This window comes from Topomyia yanbarensis, chromosome 3, assembly GCF_030247195.1.
Source record: "Topomyia yanbarensis strain Yona2022 chromosome 3, ASM3024719v1, whole genome shotgun sequence".
Classification (NCBI taxonomy): domain Eukaryota; kingdom Metazoa; phylum Arthropoda; class Insecta; order Diptera; family Culicidae; genus Topomyia; species Topomyia yanbarensis.
Genome location: NC_080672.1, coordinates 329,687,967 through 329,707,236, shown reverse-complemented (window position 1 = coordinate 329,707,236; position 19,270 = coordinate 329,687,967). Strand labels below are relative to the sequence as shown.

Below are 19,270 nucleotides of genomic sequence, written 5' to 3'. Positions count from 1 at the left end.
AACAATGTTTTGTTAAAAAAAATTGTCCTTTTTATACAAAAACTATTCCGAAAATTTATCAATACAATACACAATACGTACAAACTGCATATAAAACAAGTCTATGATACAAAATCACTAGCATTGTTTGGAACGTTGTCAGTGTTACTCAAATATGTACTGGAGCTTATCAAATGTGTCCAAATATTTGGGTGAGTTACTTCATTTGCCGACATACCATCTCGTCAATCAGGTGTATTGCATCCTTTTGATCGAGTGCCTGCAGGATATCCGTCAAATGATCAAGTTTCGATTTCTGCATCTGAAATAGATATTTTTCGTGTATACTAAATAACTGTTCTTCGACTAGTTTTCATTAAAAATATACCTCGAAATAGTTCAACAGCATTCCAGTAGGATTAGACGATTGCTCCCAGATAGCGAAAAAAGCGTTGAAATCAAGCAAAGAACCAATTTCTTTCCACAACTGGTTCCGGTTCAACAGATCACACAGCTGAGAGAGACACTCGTCATCGAACAGACAGCTTCCAGTGCTGTCGGTGGCAATATTGTAGGGGACATTCTTCAATGGGGTCAAAACGGCACCCTCGTTCGAGATCGTATGCTCCTCCAAAATTCGTCTTACCTCGTCCCGATTACAGGTTAAATTCATCGACAGCAAAACACTATCCGTCGACGAGGAGCTGCTAGATGAAAACTCTTCATCATTTTGCACTGGCTCATCATCCTCATCCTCGGGAAGAGGTTCTTTTTCAAGCACGCCTTTAGGACTGAACCTAAGCAGCTCCTTCACAATGAGCTTGTTATTCGAGTTTGCCAGATGTTTGGCGTTTGCCAATTGAAGTGCGGTGTAACCTGCATTGTTCGGCTTCTCGCTGAGAGTTTTGTCTACATTCTCCAGAATATAGTTGACCATATCCAATGAATCCTGTTAATCATAAAGCAAATTCGATTATTCACTGATATAACAGACACAGTAAAACCAAACTTACACTTTCAACTGCGATGTGGAGAATATTGTTCCCATGCTTCAGATCCCGTGCCGTGTGGGAAGCTCCTCGTTCCAACAGCAGGCGCGTTATCCTCAGATTCTTACACATGCATGCCAAATGCAACGCGGAAAATCCCTCATCGTTGGTCGCATCCAAACGGGCCCCAATGCGCTTGCAATGTTCCAACAAGACACCTAAACTTTCCGTCGAACCCTCCACAACGGCTCGATGCAGTACGGAGTTCCCTCGATAATCACAGCCATTTAGGTTGGCACCTGCCAGCAGCAGAGCATCCACTATCTCCGCGAGATACGCTGAAACGGCTAGGTGGAGAGCATTTTCATGGCGCTCGTTCATCAGATCCAGCAATTCCTGAAGGTTGTAGTTTCGAAGCACCTCGATCAGTTTGCAGGCGATGGTGATGTCCCGTCGTTCGATTGCTATGTGCAGACAGCTGTAAGTGGAAAGAGAAGGTGAGTAAGAATCATATGGGATGGTGCGCGAATTGAGAACTATTGGTTTAATTTTAATTTTTTTAGATCATAAAAAACAGCAAGCACCATAATAGAAGCCTCGTTTCGAATTATGAGATTTACTGATTTTCTGAGAAATATAAATCAAGAGCAGATTGATTTATTACTTTTGTGTGCGCGTATGTACCTATAGGAGTGTATTTTTTTGAAGAGGAATTTGTTTTAGAGAGCAGAAAAAATGGTCAAAAAACCCTGAGCAGGAAAAAATGGTCAAAAACCAGGGGTGAGCATAGCGTAGTTGGTAAATCGATTGCCTTGTACGCAACCAAGACTTTTCCATCCAAGAAACACTCCGCCTAAACATAAACTGACTGCCGAGATTGCTACAGTCCAAAGCCGGAAACTGAAAAATTCCATCGCCAATTTATTCTGGTCTTCTATAAATGCCACAATGATACGGTTCGTCAGAAAAAAAAACAGCAGGACTCCTTTCCAAAATGAACGAGCAGACAGAGACAACCTCAGATCAATAGTTTTAACACCAAAACATTTAATAACATCCCGCCGAGGAAAAGTTCAATTTTGACAGATCAAGGCCAACAATTGCTAGCCAAGGGAACCAATAATCTGAAAATCTACAAATTATTCACCGTCAGTCCAAATAAATTCTAGTAGGTATATGCTCACCATCTACAACAGTATGAAAATCCAGAAGATTCTCTTGTCCAAACTACGATCCTCAATGCTCATCTACACAACAATATTCAGTTCAGAAATGACTTTTCAACCCGCTCGAGTGAGATGCAGAACATTTCCTCACCGTTACAAAATGGCACACATCAGTATCAGAAACGTTATTTATTCTATAACAGCGCCTCTAGTGGTTGGTTTTGATATGTTTTGACAGTGAATTGTTTTGAAAGTATTCCTGTGATCGTCTCGATACGCGAGAAATTTACCCGTTGGAATACGTTGGATCGGCAGCAGCAATGGAAAGTGTGGCAGTCGATCAAGGGAAACCCGGGACTCTGATCTGACTACAGGACGCTATAATGTTGCCAGCTTGTTCAAGATTGTTTTCGCCGGTAAATTTTCCCGGAAACTAATGATCTGGCAAGGAATTTGCAGCTTCGGATTCAAAACCAAGCTTCTCATTACCAACAAAACGGTGTACTCTTGCAGAAGTGTATACTACCATTCAATAAGCTTCACAAGGTGTCCACCAGACTTGGCAAACTGCCACTACAGTCGAGTGCTTCTCTAGAGCCACGACAATAAAGTGGATTTTGTCAACAAGAACCTCAATCCACCCAACCACAATTCCACCAGATCGAAAAGCGTTGGGCCGACACTCGTGCTAATGCTTGTCGCTCTGAAAATCCATCGAATATAGCAAATATAGTCTAGGGAGCAAACGCAACGCACTTACCGTGAAGGACGAGACAAGGTACCTCAGTTTGAGACTGACTAAAGGTAATTTTTGTAAAACATTCATATTATGTGAGAACGAAAACCCATTAAGGATATTCATTACAATGAATTAGAAGAGAGACAATTACGGTTTTAAACAGAACATCTAATTTTAAAATTTTTCCTTTTTGCTCATCATAGCGAAAGAAAACATAACAAATGGTTTAAAAACCATGGCGGACAATGACAGCCAACTAAAACTTTTTAATAGCATTAGTATTGCTAATATAAGACTTTCAAAATTGACATTTGTGTGCTGGTGCTATACAGTAGCATTAGTACTGCAGAAACGAGCTGTCAATCTCTGCACAGTAATAGCACTATATTTCGTCTTTTCTGGCATAATATCAGCATTATATCAGCATTTAGGGCTTCACGGCTCTTTAAGACAGCTTTATATGAGGATCTAAAACAGAGTATGCGGTTGATGATACGTTATAATGCTTATTGGTTACTTGGGTAGTATTGAGGTAAGATGCTTGTTTCACAAACAAATTTATTTATTTATGAGCCCCGATCAGGAAGGATTCTAAAATATAGTAAGATCGTTGGACTGGTTCCAGTAGTCCATACAAATAAAAGGTGGAGCTCCCCAATGTAATGTAGTACCAAATTTGGATAGGGTGTGATAGTAAATAAACGAAGAGATAAGAAAGTCAGCATATTTATTTTCAGTGTCAATTTCACAAGTGGTGTACCGTAATTAATAGAAATGATTTCAGTGTGACTATCAAAACTAAATACTATTAATATGAAACCCGAATATTCCGAAGTAACTGGAAACGATCGCTACAGACTACAGAATACAGCCCACAGCACAGATCTACGCTGGAAGAACTTTATTTGTATTGCTTTGAAATTATATTAACCATTTGATAAGTCTCAAAAGTCACCCTAGCAATGCTCCAAGTTACACTAGGAATATTCCCTGATCGAGGCTAGAACATATGAAAACTAGATCATGACCCTATTTGAAGCCTCTGGCACAGATTAACAGACATAACACTATGAGGAAATTCCCCTAAAAGACAGCGATCCAACAATTTGCTCAGAACACTAGCTCCACCTTTTATTCACGGTCCCAAACAGTCATTTGCTGGTGGGTTACCCCTCAGGTTTGGGAACAATTTTTCACTAGTGGTCTATCCCCCATATGCTTGTTCATATTTTAGTGGCGCCATAATTGCAAATGTGGCCACAGTCCCAACTACAAATATATTTAAAATGACCGTTAATGCGTGCGAAGCATTGTTTTCGAGTGTTATGTCTGTTAGTCTGTGCCTTTGGTTAGAGTAGCATCTGCCATCGTTGTCCATCGCATTGATTCGAATAGGTAGGTGAAAAGTGGGATGCTCGTTTGGAGTTTTCGTAGAGTATTTCGCAATTTTTACAGCATATTTATCGTACTATTCCTCAGAAATGAAACAAAGAAATTAACACACCATTATGGTACAAGAAAGTGTTTGCACAAGCCGGGGAAAAGCTTCACGGCATACAGAATACAACGTCGATTAAATAACCACCCCCATTTAATACACAAAAAGCAGCTCTTTTGCGGGCATTTTGCATGACATTGGACACCATTTCGGGCTTAATCGCAGCAATTTCAGCTCGTATATTAGCTTTGAGTTCGTCAAGGTTCTTAGGTTTTGCTAGAATAACAGAAAAAAGTCTGGTACCGTTAAATCCGGAGAACAAGGAGACTATTCCAAATGACCACTTTTTGAGGCAACGCGTCCTGGGAATTTGCTCTGCAAGAACTTGATTGTAGCGGCTGCGGTGTGGCAAGGTCTTGTTGAAAATAAGAATCTCGGCAGTTGCTACAGGCCCGTACTCAAAGAAATTCTTCACCAAATTACGGATTGTCTTGTTTGTAGGCGCCGAATGCCTGCCATATTTTTTACGATAAGCACGCACAATTTTCACTACTGAACGATCGTTTTCAATGTAAAGCGCTACGATTTCAGTGCGTTCTTTTGGTGTAAAAATGGCACTAACTGACGTTTAAGAATTGTGTTCATCTGTCAAAATCGGCTGGAAAATGGTGGAGTTATTCAATGTTTAAATAGACTACATTCAGATGGCGCACCCTGTAGTTTTCTTCTGTGAAATTCTGCAAATCATCTCACTTAAGACCCATTTCCACTTGGTACAGTTCATGCCATTTCACTTCTTGTACATATAGTTTTCATTTTACAACCTACAGTGACTTTCGAGCTGAAAGATAGGGATGTTTCTCAATAATGGCTACCACCTTCTGATTCATTTGTCTGGAGCATACTTTTCGATATGTTCGGCTTTCAATCTTCCGGTTCACAGTAAGACGAAACGTTTTCCGCGCACCGAACACAGTATTTTTCGGTAGATTCAACTTTTTAACTAGATCTTGTACTGACAGCGTTTGTACAAAATGCATTTGGGAACTTTTTCTTGGATCGAGACCCTTTAATGCAAAATTTGCAATAATATACGTACACGTACACGTCACATTACACAAACACTATATCAAAACTTGAATAAAATAATAAAACAATGACGGCAAATCCAAAAGCAATTGTTTTTACAAGAAACTGCATTAGTGTTCGTGAGATCGGTCGACATAAGCTCAATAGACTTTTGTACGGCTCATGTACGTTACGATACATTACACAAACACTATATCAAAACGTGGTTTAATAAACAAAGATAGCAAAATTGAAGGAGATTATTTTGAACCAAAAACTCCATGCGTGCTCAGGAGTCCGATTGGCAAGAGCTCAGTGTTATTCCACCAAATAAAGTGAGCTGTCATGTAAGTGAAATATTTCAAAAGCAACACCGGAAAAAAGTGTCTGGAATTAAACACTTTATTTAGCTCAATTTGCTTATGTTGAATCTATGATAAGAAATTGTTTTATGTGAAGAAATTTTTGACACTTTCACTTACCACCATAAATACACTTACACTTTTCACTTACCACCATAAATACAGCTTGTACAAACGTATCCGGCACTTTTTCTTCTTTATTATCAAATTCTAAAACATTGCATTTGCCTCAATTACTTCCTCCTTAGACTTTATATGTTCCCGTTTAATCATCGCCTAATGGATTTCAATTGCACGTAATTTAGAGAAGTTCTGTGGCGTCATGAAGAAAAGGCAAAGAAAAAGATCTAACCATTCCAACATACTCGTAGGATTAAGCTTCATGGAGCCAAATTTGAACTTGTTGTACTGCTCCGAAAATGGCAAAATAAAATTTTGAATTTTATGAAAAATTTCCTTCGCTGGTAATTGTTCCGAATCGCGGCTTTTTCGAAAAGAGGGTTAATTTCTTTTGGAAATGGTTGTAAATGGCCTATTTTATAACAAGCAATGAAAAAAATTCGGGGGGAAAGCTTAAAAGTAGTTTAAACTGGAAAAATAAGTTGTTCCCACTTACCTTTCTAACAATGGCATTGCTCTTGAGAAAGTGACGTTAAGGGTGAAGGTAGCGGCGCAAAGCCGCTGAGAAACCGACGGACGAGGTGATTTTGATCTTACTATCGAAGGGTGCAATCAAACCTGTAATCCACTCGTTTGCCCGGTATACTCAAACATAGGGGCTATCCCTAGTTTAGTCGCTGCCGCTCAGTCGGACAGCATGACAAAAAGCGATGTGGCGTAGCCACATTAGGCATTGACAATGTTTTATTTAGTAACAATAGGATAGTATTTATTTACAAAAATAAAATGTTATCAGTGCCGAATGTGGCTACGCCACATCGCTTCATTCAAGTGTTGTCCGACTTCGCTGCCGCTCAGTCGGACTTAAACTAGGGATAGCCCCTATGTTTGAGTATACCGGGCAAACGAGTAGATTACAGGTTTGATTCACCCTTCGATAGCAAGATCAAAAACACGTCGTCCGTCGGCTTCTCGGCGGCTTTGCGCCGCTTCGAATCTTTGAATTCGACTATGCGGCAAAACCGCATCACACTACCTTCACCCTTAACGTCACTTTCTCATGAGCAATGCCATTGTTAGTAAAGTAAGTGGGAACAACTTATTTTTCCAGTTTAAACTACTTTAAAGCTTTCCCCCCGAATTTTTTTTATTGCTTGTTATAAAATAAGCCATTTAGAACCATTTCCAAAAGAAATTAACCCTCTTTTCGAAAAAGCCGCGATTCGGAACAATTACCAAAACACTTATCCTGGTAATTGTTGGAAGCTTTGACGTATATATGCGAAGCATAATTCTCCAAAAAAGTGTAGAACCTTATTTCATGTGTAGTTAATTGACACCAACGGCAACATCTGCTTTTGTTAAAATTAAAACAACCCAATGCTATTGCATGGGCGACATGGGCCTAGAAGCGGCTAATCCCATCATTTGTTGACTACTGTCAAAGTCTGTTTATCTTCATAGTGGATGACACCCTTGGCTATAACACATAATACAATACACAAAATGGAAACATTATACTTCAAAAACAAACTATCTGATTAGAAAAAAGTTGCAGCCAATTGTTAGTGATGCAATAATACCGTGTTTTTCGTTTAATTATAACAAGTACAACGCAATACATATTTACACACCTAACAAGTGTAACACGCAACTTCAAAGTTATTTTATTTCGCAAATTACAAACATTGAACAATTCACTTGAATAAATGCATAGTAAATCTCACGAAAGACAATTCATCATCCACTTATTGATGACATTCTATTTAATGCTACATATATTACAAATAAACTATTGACTGTATCAAACTAAATAACGATTTTCTTTTATAACTTATACATATTCCTATTCGAAAGAAAGTCACTATTAGACAAAAGGGATAACGAATATCATACAACCCTGAATGTAATAACAAAAAAGCTACACTAACACTACTACATTAACGATCATCAACAGTCAACTATTCATTTTCGGTGGTAAAACCATAATTTGTACGCTATAGAGCTTTGATTAGTAACAGCACCCGGTTAACAACTCCAAGCATTGCTTAACTCCGAATTAACAACAGTGTACTCACTTGGCTTTCTGCTTATTTGAAGACATCCAAAGAGCCGATATCAGCTCCCGGCACCGGTCATAATCCCTTCGGAACAACCGTATAATGGCTAGAATTTTTTTCAAAATGTCTACATCCTTAGCCTGCTGATTATCGTCCAGATATTTCTCCAAAGCTCGCTCAAACCGAGCAGCTTCCCCGTCTACGTGAGCCGCTGAAACGGAATCCGTTTCCAGCTTGGCAAGCTCCTGAGCTTCTCCGATCTCATTTATGAGCTTGTGTAACTCTGCGGAAAGCCGAGAAACACTATTAATTAACCTTCCAGAAAGCCTGTTGCAAATTCACACCAATTACCTTCCGAGTTACAATGCACGAAATCTTTGAAATCATTAGAACTGAAGGAGATGTCACCCGCGATCGTGGTGGGGATATGACTTTCCAAAATCTCCTGAATTATGCCGGACTTGTTGAACTCCTTACTAATGGTACCCGCCTCCGGGATGTGTCCCTGGGCCTGCACCATCGGGAACGGTTGATGCAGCGGTGGTAACCGACTGGGACCGGGACTGACCTCGTTCGGAACAACGGTCGGAATTTCATTGGATATATTTCCGGAGTGGACTCGCGGCCGTTTGCGTGATTGATTCGTCAGTGCCATCATTCCTGGGCGGGGTTTGAATTTGAATGGGACGCCTTCGCTCTGGCACTTGTCCCGGGGTCGGAATAGTTGCATGAACACTTCCACCGGTTCGGTGATGTCTTTGTTGTGATAGGCGGGCGTTTTGAAGGCGATTGCATACTGATGATGTACGTCCGCTTCCGAGAATGAACCCCAGCCTTGCCATACTTCCTGGTCGTACTCGTCCGTTTCGTAGAATCGAATTTTAATGTTGTCTGTAATGTGAATGGAAGAGATAAGGATTTGAATTGGGATAGATCAAATAAACTACAAGATGAGTAAAACAAAGTGTGTATTAAATAGCAAAACGGTTTTGCATACAACAAATAGAGAGCGTTCTTATACTATTAATTCTCATTTTTAAAAATAAACCACGTTTCACCAATGTCAATGAACAAATATCAACAAATCAATGTTTGAATATATCACGAAGAATACGAAAATATTATAGAAATATATCTTTGGCTTGTTAAGCCAAACCAATTGTTTCGATATCATTGGTTCTCATCGGCTAAAATGAGCTCCTTTTCTTGCGGGACATCACGCTTGACTAAAAGTTTGCTCAGGAACACAAATTGGGTCTCCGTTTTTGGAGCTACCCAGTCAAAAAGGGCAAGTTGCTGGCTAACGGGGGGCTATTTGCCAACTCGAATGTGCTAATTGCCCTTCAATGTGCCAGCGAATTGCTGGCAATTAGAGGGCTATTTCAAATACAACATTTGGGCGATTTGCCGCCATCATTTTTAGCCGCTCTATCCGCCCTGAAATCGCCCAGGGAACGCGCCATTTAATCGCCCTTAATTGCCTAATATGAAAATCACAAATAATACTTATTTTCGGATTTATTATCTACTCACATAAAAATATCAGTACACTAGGTAATCACCACCAAACTACAGGAAGAATCAATGGTGAAACTGGTATTGCACAACAAAACTTACCACAATCTGACTTTCATTAACACTTTAGGTCAGCGATCTTGTTCCACTAGACTTACACACGATTCCCCAATTTCCCACAATCGTTGGCTAAATAAAGTGCACTAGACAAACAAAATACAAGCGAGAACACGTCAATTGTTTAAAAAACAATTTTAAGCTTAAGCCAAACATGAACCGCCATGTTTGAAAAACACAAAAAACAACCGAGTCCATTTCAGCCGCCAGAAAATTTGACTAAGTGTTGAAATTGCCTTTAAATCGCATTCGCAAATTGCATTTTTTTTTCCTAGGGGCAATTAACACAGGCGAGTTGAGTCAAACGTCAAACTGTTTAAATCGCCTCATCGTGTTCGTCCGGATTTTTGGACCGGGTAGCGTCAACCCGGCGGTAGCTTAGTCCTGTCACTAAGTTAGTGTTGGATTCTGTTGAGACAAAATCGAAACGCAAATTCCATAGGGTGATGAGCCTATTTTAGCACCATTAGGGAGAGGGTCGCAGTATTTTTTAACAACTTTTAAAGAAGCCATATTACGTACAACCTTTCTCAGAATAAAGTATCAGTGTATTGTTTCTTAAGCATCTATAAAATGCTTATTTAGCAGGATTGTCTCAATTTTCAGCATAAATGAAAAGAAATGTTCTATTCTGTGCATCTATTCCCACCTCAACGATCCAATTATCGCCTCATGGGTGTGCCAATTTCCACCTCATCGAAAAACAATCTAGTTGAAACGCAATGCCTCATATTCCATTTGCTTCGATTCTAACTAGGTATCCAGATCATGGACGCCAACGCGTGATTTGGAAAACGAATCATTCTGCTTTTTTCAGGCGATCAAAACAAACGTAAACATCACGCACATGAGAGAAACTCATCAGCTGTTAGTAGAAGAGCGCCCAGAATTGTGCACGCAGTAAATAACCATGCGAAAATAACAACTGGAATGACAAGTTTCAAATCACACATTGCTTTCTTTCGATCCGAATTGTATGTACAGATGAAAATAAAATATCTGCAATCAACATAACTTGAATAAATAATTACTTATACCTGAAATTGAATTACAATATATTTTCAAGTTCATGTTTTGAATTGGCCGCACTGGTGATTCTTTTTTGTATGATGGATGCAAAAAGTTTGTTTAGATTGTGGTAGTGCATCGGACAAAACATGGCGTTTTCATTTAATATTATACTATTATAACACTAGGCCTATCCTAGTGTTTGACGAGTGCTTTTAAAGTGAAATAATCGTAAAAAGGTTCTCCAGTTAAAATAAAGGTATGTATCAATGCCATGTATAATATATTTGTGCCGGAATAACAAGATGTGAGGCGGTAAATGCTGACTCGTAAGTGTTTATTTTGTTAAGCGCCGTTGCGTCCTGATTCGGTTCAATATTTATATTTCAATAAGGTGATTTTGTTTTAATTAAAAGTAAGATTTAGAGGATAGTTCTAAATACATATGTGAACAACAAATAAAGAATATAACTTGAACTTATTTTTGCACACCTGTTTTTGCCAAATCGATATTGTCATTATCTCATTTGCTTGGCTCGAAACCAAGGGGTACGAAATAGGGTCACAATAGGCTCTACTGCCATAATAAGCACATCACCCTACGCCAGCGAAAGTCGTTTCGTGGTTCTCACGAAAAACTCATAATAAAAAATAAGTGTTTCAATAGAACTTCGAACGAGTCATCATATGTACGAACAATTCGTATATTTTATGAAAATTGTCTGTACGAAACTAATTCCTAGCGATTTACGAATATATTCTATCACTGTGTGGACAATATGATTTACATGTGTAATTCTTGCGAACATCATGTGAAAATCATATAAACGTCATAACAAATACCATCGACTAAAATTCCAAATGAATTACACGTTAATATCGATTAGTTTTACCTATAGATGTAAGAGGCAGAAGAATCGGTGAAGTCAATTGTTTTACATATGAATATGCACTACATGTTTTTCACATGAATGTTATGTGGAAAGTTCATGCTATATAGCATATGCGACTCAACCCAATGGCAACCAACATTCAATGATAAAATATGTCTTATTCATGTGAAAGTTGTATGAATATAAATTGAAACACCACATGATCTGCGATTTAATAGATTTTCATATGAAATTCGAAGAAAAATCGTTTGATTTGCTTTTCAATATGCAAGTACACATGAAAATGATGTTTAATTGCATATGCTTTTCTAGTGTGAATGTTTATCAGTGTACAGGTTTTAACTTTAGGGTCATTCGCCTGTTTCCGAATTAGTCTTTTGGAAAAAAAAACCTATGTGCAGGGTTGGAAATCGAACCCAGGTGAGCTGCGTACAAGACAATCGATTTACCACTTACGCTATGATATGCTATGTCCCCACAAATACAATTCTAAAATTTATTCTTGTTTCGTTTGTGTATGTTACTGTATTTCTCGACCCGGGAGCCAACCGAAAAATACTAATGCTCTCAAAAATGACAAATGTTTGCACCTTTCTCTATATATCGTAGAGTCGTATGCCTTTTCGTTGAACTAACAAAGGTTCCATTGGCAAGTTATTCTTGTACCAAATTGATCTAATTGCCAGAATAAATCATGGAGATTCATGATCCGAACCCAATTGCAAAGATTTGTCCGAATCGGCGATGGTCACATTTTACGGTCGGCTACTTTCTCATGGAATCCCTCGCATGTCATGTCCGGTGATGCCAAACGCATCATGCACTGGGAAAGGGTTAATTTACTTTTATATTTATAAAAAATATCTATGTGAAGATCCACTGAATGTACCGCACCGAGGGCCATAACGCATGCGGAATGAAATTTGGACAACGCTTCCAGCATTAAAACAAAAATGCAACCCTGCGCAAAGCACCATACTAAACGTCATACTCTAGGCACACTTATTTCAAATATCCAGTGTTAATTTCGATCCACTAGGAGATACCATGTGAACAAAATGGCAGCGAACGCCCAATCTGGCACTTAGCTATTATGCCAAAAAAAAGTTTTGGCGCATTGGAAGATTGTGGTATATATTTTGTACAAAAAGCTGATATCCCTCCAAATGTACCACAACTGCGTCCAAATGAGGTTTTTCGAGGATAATATGAAGCAGAGAGTAAATGCTCATAATTTTCGACACAAAACTAACAAAAATGATAATCAAAATTAAGAAAGAAATTAAAAATATGCCAACGTCAATTTTTTCGACTCCTTTGCAAAAAGTTCCTGCAAACTGTCGTAAAGCTTCTCGAATGAGCTCAAATTTTTTTCTACATTAAGTTAAAAAGCTGACAAATGTTTTCATATAGAGAGAACATTTAATAAAGGGTTTTCTACAAAAAAAATTGCCTTTTGAATTTTGTTCAAATTTTATTCCGCATACGTTACAAGCTCTCTTGAGGTGTGTATTGATGACAAAATTAGTATGGCGTGTCATAATCGTGCATGGAAGATTTTCCATAGAAAAAAATCATCGACTATTAACTTTTATTCATCCCAAAATCCCAAAAAAATGGGTTTCATTCTGCTATTAACTGTTTAGCGCAAAAGCATGTTTTGAATCAGAAACCGAACCGAACCGAAGAAGAATTGGAGATCTCCACAAATATTGTAACATTTAAACTGATGGATGCTTATAATAGAAGCTGTCCAGCTAAAACGCGTACATCCAATAAGGACGCACCATGGTGGAACAAAACCCTAGAAAAGCTCAGGAAAGTTTCTAGGAAACAGTTCATCCGGGCTAAACGGACTGAACAGTGGGATGAGTATAAAAAGTCTCTTTCGGCATATAACCTAGAAATTAGGAAATCGCGAAGAAAGAGTTGGAGGTTGATGTGTTGAACAAACTCCCGTCGTTGCAAGACTAGGTAGTGTGAAGAAGGACGACGGAACTTTCACCATTGATTCCCAAGAAACACTTAGAATCACAATGGAGAAACATTTTCCTTATTCCGTTCCCCAATAAATAATATACAAACACAGAATCCAATTGAAGCAGAGCCTGACTCATAAGAAGCTAGTACCGAAGCTCTCGAAATAGTCACTGCTATATTTACAGACGCAAAGGTGGAATAGCTTTCGAATTCTTTGAACCATTCAAATCGCCGGAGATGGACGGAATACTGTCAATAATGCTACAGAAAAGTAAACAGCACATCATTGCATACCTGACGAAAAAGTTTAGGGCAAGTCTAATACTAAACTATATACCTGCAAGCTGGAGACAAACAAGGGTAATATTTATACCAAAATCAGGGAAGCGCGATAGATCACTTCCAAAATTCTCTTGTATATAGAATCTTATTTCTAATCTTAAGATAGCTGTAAAATTTTTCTCTTTTATTAAAAAAAAATTTCAACATTGTAACCTCCTAGTTTTGAAATATCCAAAATGTAAAAACAAAAGAATTTGGCACCGCCAAGCTAACGCATTTGTGCCTATCAAATAAACGAAATGAATAAAAAAAATCACTTCCAAAATCTTTTAGGCCAATCAGCCTAACCTCCATACTCCTGAAAATAATAGAGAAAATGATTGACTTACACATTAAAGCAGAGTACTTGAAAGATTCTCCACTGAGCGAATTTCAATTCCCATATCAAAGCAACAAATCAGCAATAGATGCATTACACATGTTGGTTGGAAAACTAGAGAATTCTATTGAAACAAAAGAAATCTCACTTGCTGCTTTTTTAGACATAGAAGGAGCTTTCGGGAATGCATCTCATAGTTCAATGCGGAATGCTATGAGAAAACATGGGTTTGACATTTACACAATAAATTGGACCAACTTAATGCTTACAAACCGTGAAATAAATAGCACGCTTGGAAACACGTCACTGACTATTAAAAAAACAAATAAGGGATGTCCTCAAGGCGGAGTTCTATCACCCTTATTGTGGTCATTAGTTGTAGACGGAGCTATTGAAATCATTAACTGAAATGGGATACGAAGTGATTGAATTTGCAGATGATGTTGTAATCCTCGTGAGGGGAAAATGTGATTATGTTATCTCAAATAGAATGCAATCTGCACTGAACATCACTTCGAAGTGGTGTAAAAAGGAGGGCCTGAACATAAATCACTCCAAAACAATCATAGTCCCGTTTAATCGAAAAAGGAAATATTCCATATCAACACTTTTGCTCAACGAAACAGTAATTGAAATGTCCTCTGAGGTACAATATTGATACTCGATAAAAAAAAACTAAACTGGAATGCGCACATTGAGCAGGTTATAAGCAAGGCAACTAGTGCTCTTTGGGTGTGCAGTAGAACAATTGGTAAAAAATGGGGTCTCAGACCAACTCTACAATAGTCAAACCAAGAATAACATATGCCTCGCTAGTTTGGTGGCCTAAAACAAAAGAGACATCAACTCAAAAAAGCTAGGTAAACTTCAAAAACTAGCTTGTGGAGCGATAACCGGTACCATGCGAAGTACTCCATCAAAAGCATTAGATGCAATGTTGCATCTCCTTCCGCGACATCAGGTGATACAACTTAAAGACGGAAAAAGCGCATTGAAAATAAGTCGTCATAAGCAATTATTATCTGGAAATTTAACAGGACATCTTGCGGTTCTGAAAGATTTTCATATAAATAACCTCGTCATTGCAAATGAAGACTGGTTGCATGCGATGCCGAACTTTGAAACTACATACAAAATTATGGAGCCTGAACGGTTAATCTGGGAACAAAGTGACCCTAGTCTCCGCCCAGGAGTAATTTTATTCACAGATGGGTCAAAAATGAACCATTTGACAGGATCTGGTATTACAGGACCAGGAATAAACGCTAGTATCTCCATGGGATACTGGCCGACAGTGTTTCAAGCAGAAGTATAAGCCATTCTAGAATACACTTACGTATGTCTGAAGAGAAAATACTGGTATGCAAATATCTGCATTTTCTCAGACAGTCAGGCTGCGCTCAAAGCATTAAGGGCTCCTATATGTCGCTCAAAACTAGTATGGGAGTATATTCTTGCACTCCGACAATTGGCAGTGAAAAATCATGCTAATTTATGCTGGGTTCCAGGGCATTGTGGAGTTGCAGGGAATGAAAAAGCCGATGAGCTAGCAATAATAGGGTGTTCTACTAATTTTATCGGCCCAAAACCATTCTGTGGAGTCTCAGCGAGTGCCCTCAAAATGGAATTGAAAAAGTGGGAAATCACAGCTATATAGAACAATTGGAGTACCACACCTGGACTACGACAATCAAAGAAATTTATCTCACCCAACGAGAAAAAAAGGCCTGGTGTTGCTTAGACTAAACAAAGAAGAGCTAAGCATCATGACATGACTGCTTACCGGACACGGTCCGAGTAAATATCATCTTAAAAAAAATGGTAACCTTACAAACGATACATGCCGCGTCTGCGGATTTGAAATTGAAACATCAGAGCATCTGCTCTGCGAATGCAGTGCATTGATACAACGCAGACTAAGAGTCCTCGGTAAAGGAACATTGGAGCCTTTTGATATTTGGACTACAAATCCCAAGCAGGTAATCAACTTCATACGAAGTGGGGTGCCTAACTGGGAAGAGTGTGTATCTCAATAACGAGAATCACTCATCAATAGTGATATGTCATAGTAGATAGTACACTTGGTCGGTGTTAAGTCAGACCGGACTAAGTAACAAAATATTGATTTCGAGAAAAACGAGTTTAAAGTTTGAATCGCAGCATCCTTTACGTTATAAATGGAAATTAATGTTTGTCGTAATTCTTGTTTATTGTTACATATTTCAAATCTGGCAAGAGTCTAATGTAGCTGAAGAAATTCTTTATCCACTGCTATCATTATCTCATTTTTTGGTGTTTTTCGGCTTAGTCCGGTCTGACTTAATACCGACCACTTAGATTAAGGAAGGGGCATACTACAATAGATCTATAGACTGGTCGCAGTGGTTCATCTCCCACAAAAAAAATTTTTTTATTCATATATTTGGTTTTATTGGGTCTATAAATAATCGGTGAGATGCTTTTTGAAGGAAATGAGTCAGGGAATCTAGAAAAATAGTTATTTTTGGTTACAGTGTTGCCAAATAGGCTATATTTCCAGTTTAAAACTTAAGCTGCATTTTTTCTCACAATTCGTGTATTTTTGTTTTGAAAATGATTATGTCTTTGTGTTGCTTAGATAGTTTTACACATAAAAACATTTTATACATCAAGATAACTTGAGCCAATCCCCAGACACAGTTATTTGAAGCAAAAAATTAACAATTTCTCGGCACGTTTCTCGCTGTATCTCAGTAACGAAGCAGAAAGTCAAAATTCTGAAAACACCGCCTTGTAGAGATTTTTTAGACTAGTAATGTGGCATATCTAACTCAGTTTACCCCAAAATGGCGTTTGTCATAAGATAGCACAACAGCGACGAGATGTCGGTTGTCAAGCATCCCGAATGTAGTGGTCGGTTAAACGTTCCACTGATTTGAAAAGGAAAGAGGTCAGACTGATCGGTCTAAAGCTCTTTGCCTCCTTATAAGTTACCCAACCACCTCTTGGGAATGAATTTTACAAATATTTCCCGCCACGCTAATGGAATGTATCCGGTTGCAAGACAACAAGTGGGCACTTTTTTTTCAAAATATTGTTGAAGTGTTCATATCCTCTTTAAAGAGTGCAAACGGTCTATCTCGTATGAAGCTAATGTCAAATGACCACGGTTCGGATCCCGCAAAAAAAATTAAAGGAATCTAAAGGAATAGAAATCTTAGCGCGTTCCTGTACTTCGACGATTAAAAAGAAACTTTTGGAAAACGTTCATTTTCGCATTCTTCCATTTTCATTTTTTTCTTTTTTACATTTTTACATTATTTTTTACAATATTGTGCTATACAACATCAATCTGTCAAAACGAAAGAAGCATTATTTCAGCATCTAGTAATGTTTTTAGCAAACAAAAACTTTATAACACCGTTACAAATCTAAAGTACATGCTTTCTTTGATAGCTCTTACATCAGTTGCTTGAAGCATTTTATTGCATTCCATGAACGACTCGTTTAAGACTGCTAACTTTACATCATTTGAAGCGTCGTGTTTAGTTGGGTACGGTCTCCATAACAACGTTTGTTAAACTAACATTCCTTCCCTTCCCCGATGACTGTAAGGACGTGGCCGGTGTCGTTATATTTTAAAGCATGGAACTCTCGAAACGCGCGCATAGAGAGTGGATGGCTATTCCCAGGCCTTTATCATGATATCGATTTTCTGTGCTATTTGGCTTGTTCTGGCCAATCACGGAGTAGCAACTACGAATTGTACGGTCATTATGCCCATGCTCATGCTTATACTAATTTCCATACAAATTTAAACGCAATGTATAAAGCCGAAGAGCAATAATGTGCCAAAATTTGCAGCCTTTTGGGACCATAGATGGTGCTTAAAAAATGTTGTGCTGGAAAATGGCAGAAGGCGAAAAACTCTGGTGTGCATCTTATCGATATTAAGGATATCAATCCACTCAACTGCCCACGTTTCCACCCAATCGACAAGTATTAGGCAATTACAAAGAAAAATAGAAAAAACCACTTTAGACGTTACACAGTTGGATTTATTTTGTTAAAATTTACCGCTGAAATAGACCAGTCCAAAGAAAGACCGTCAGAATAATTGTGCATTTTTGATAAAATTGAGTTCAGATTATTGAAGTGGTAATAGCTCGGCCGTTTATTTTTTTAAACATATATTTTTTTGCTTGTAATCTGTAGAACAGCAATATGTTCGAAACCCATGGGACAAAAACGAATATAAGGTTGCCTTATCCTATCTACAACAGTTTGCAAACAGATAGCGGATAGTAAAAGTATCAAATTATATATTGTGGGTGCAGGTATGATATTTCTCTGTTTAATTAAAAAGAGTGAAGACACATCTTAGTGAATTATTACTAAGTCATTCATTTGTCAGTTTATAAGCTGCTTCAAACTTATGATTTCTTTAGGTTACAAATCATAAAATTAGTTACGCCAGACTAACTCATGTATGAATCAGGTATAACAAAGTGGGAGAATCCGATCTAATTTGCAAAAAAGAGGATGATGACTCATAAAGAACTGCTTCATCGAATTCATCATAATTGCAGCAAGAAAAAATCGCCAACGCAATGAAGAAAAACAAATTTCAGTATTTTCTGATAAAATATGAAAACCACACTTTTTCAAGTTTCGCGGCTATAAATTAATGAGAATAATTGCTGCACTCATGCATTAAAATCGTTGGTATAATCATCAAGTACTGACAACGCTCGTAAATAACCGGTTGAGCAGGAATAGCGGATCACTTGAGGAATCTCGAGATCTGCAAAAATCACGCACCCGAAGATTTTAAATTTAAATTCCAGATTAGACTTATTTCAATTCAACTCAATTCAATCCAAGGTCAAACACAAGCAATTTCCAAAGCTGATCACATATCGCTTATGTTTATGAGAGATTTCAAAAAATAGCGATCTGCAGTACTTATTGTATGGGTAAAAATACTAAATACATGTCTTCAGACTTGAATCTTTATCGTTTCTTTTTCTAAAGTAAAATTATAAATTAAAAAAATATACTCACTTTTGCAAACTTTTTCCACAAACATGAAGACCTCCTCCCCACCATCCACACTTCCAACGGTAGAACTTAACCGACAAATTTTCAGTTCACCGGTCAGCGCACTCTCTACAAAAAAGAACAATAAAACACTCA

The 19,270-nt window shown here is 38.0% G+C and overlaps 1 protein-coding gene across 3 annotated transcripts in view; it reads right to left on the bottom strand.

Annotated features, from left to right (window-relative positions):
• Positions 1-7: 7 nt before the first annotated feature.
• The window catches only part of LOC131693099 (nuclear factor NF-kappa-B p110 subunit), a 63,726-nt gene continuing 44,463 nt past the window's right edge, over positions 8-19,270 (bottom strand). For all 3 annotated transcript variants that reach the window (XM_058980644.1, XM_058980645.1, XM_058980643.1), the window contains exons 4-9: positions 19,139-19,243; positions 8,273-8,812; positions 7,940-8,204; positions 993-1,446; positions 368-928; positions 8-301 (exon numbers count right to left, since the gene is read on the bottom strand). In XM_058980644.1, coding sequence (XP_058836627.1) covers positions 197-301; positions 368-928; positions 993-1,446; positions 7,940-8,204; positions 8,273-8,812; positions 19,139-19,243 — 2,030 coding nt within the window. In that variant the 3' untranslated portion in view covers positions 8-196. The remainder of the gene's footprint in view (positions 302-367; positions 929-992; positions 1,447-7,939; positions 8,205-8,272; positions 8,813-19,138; positions 19,244-19,270) is intronic.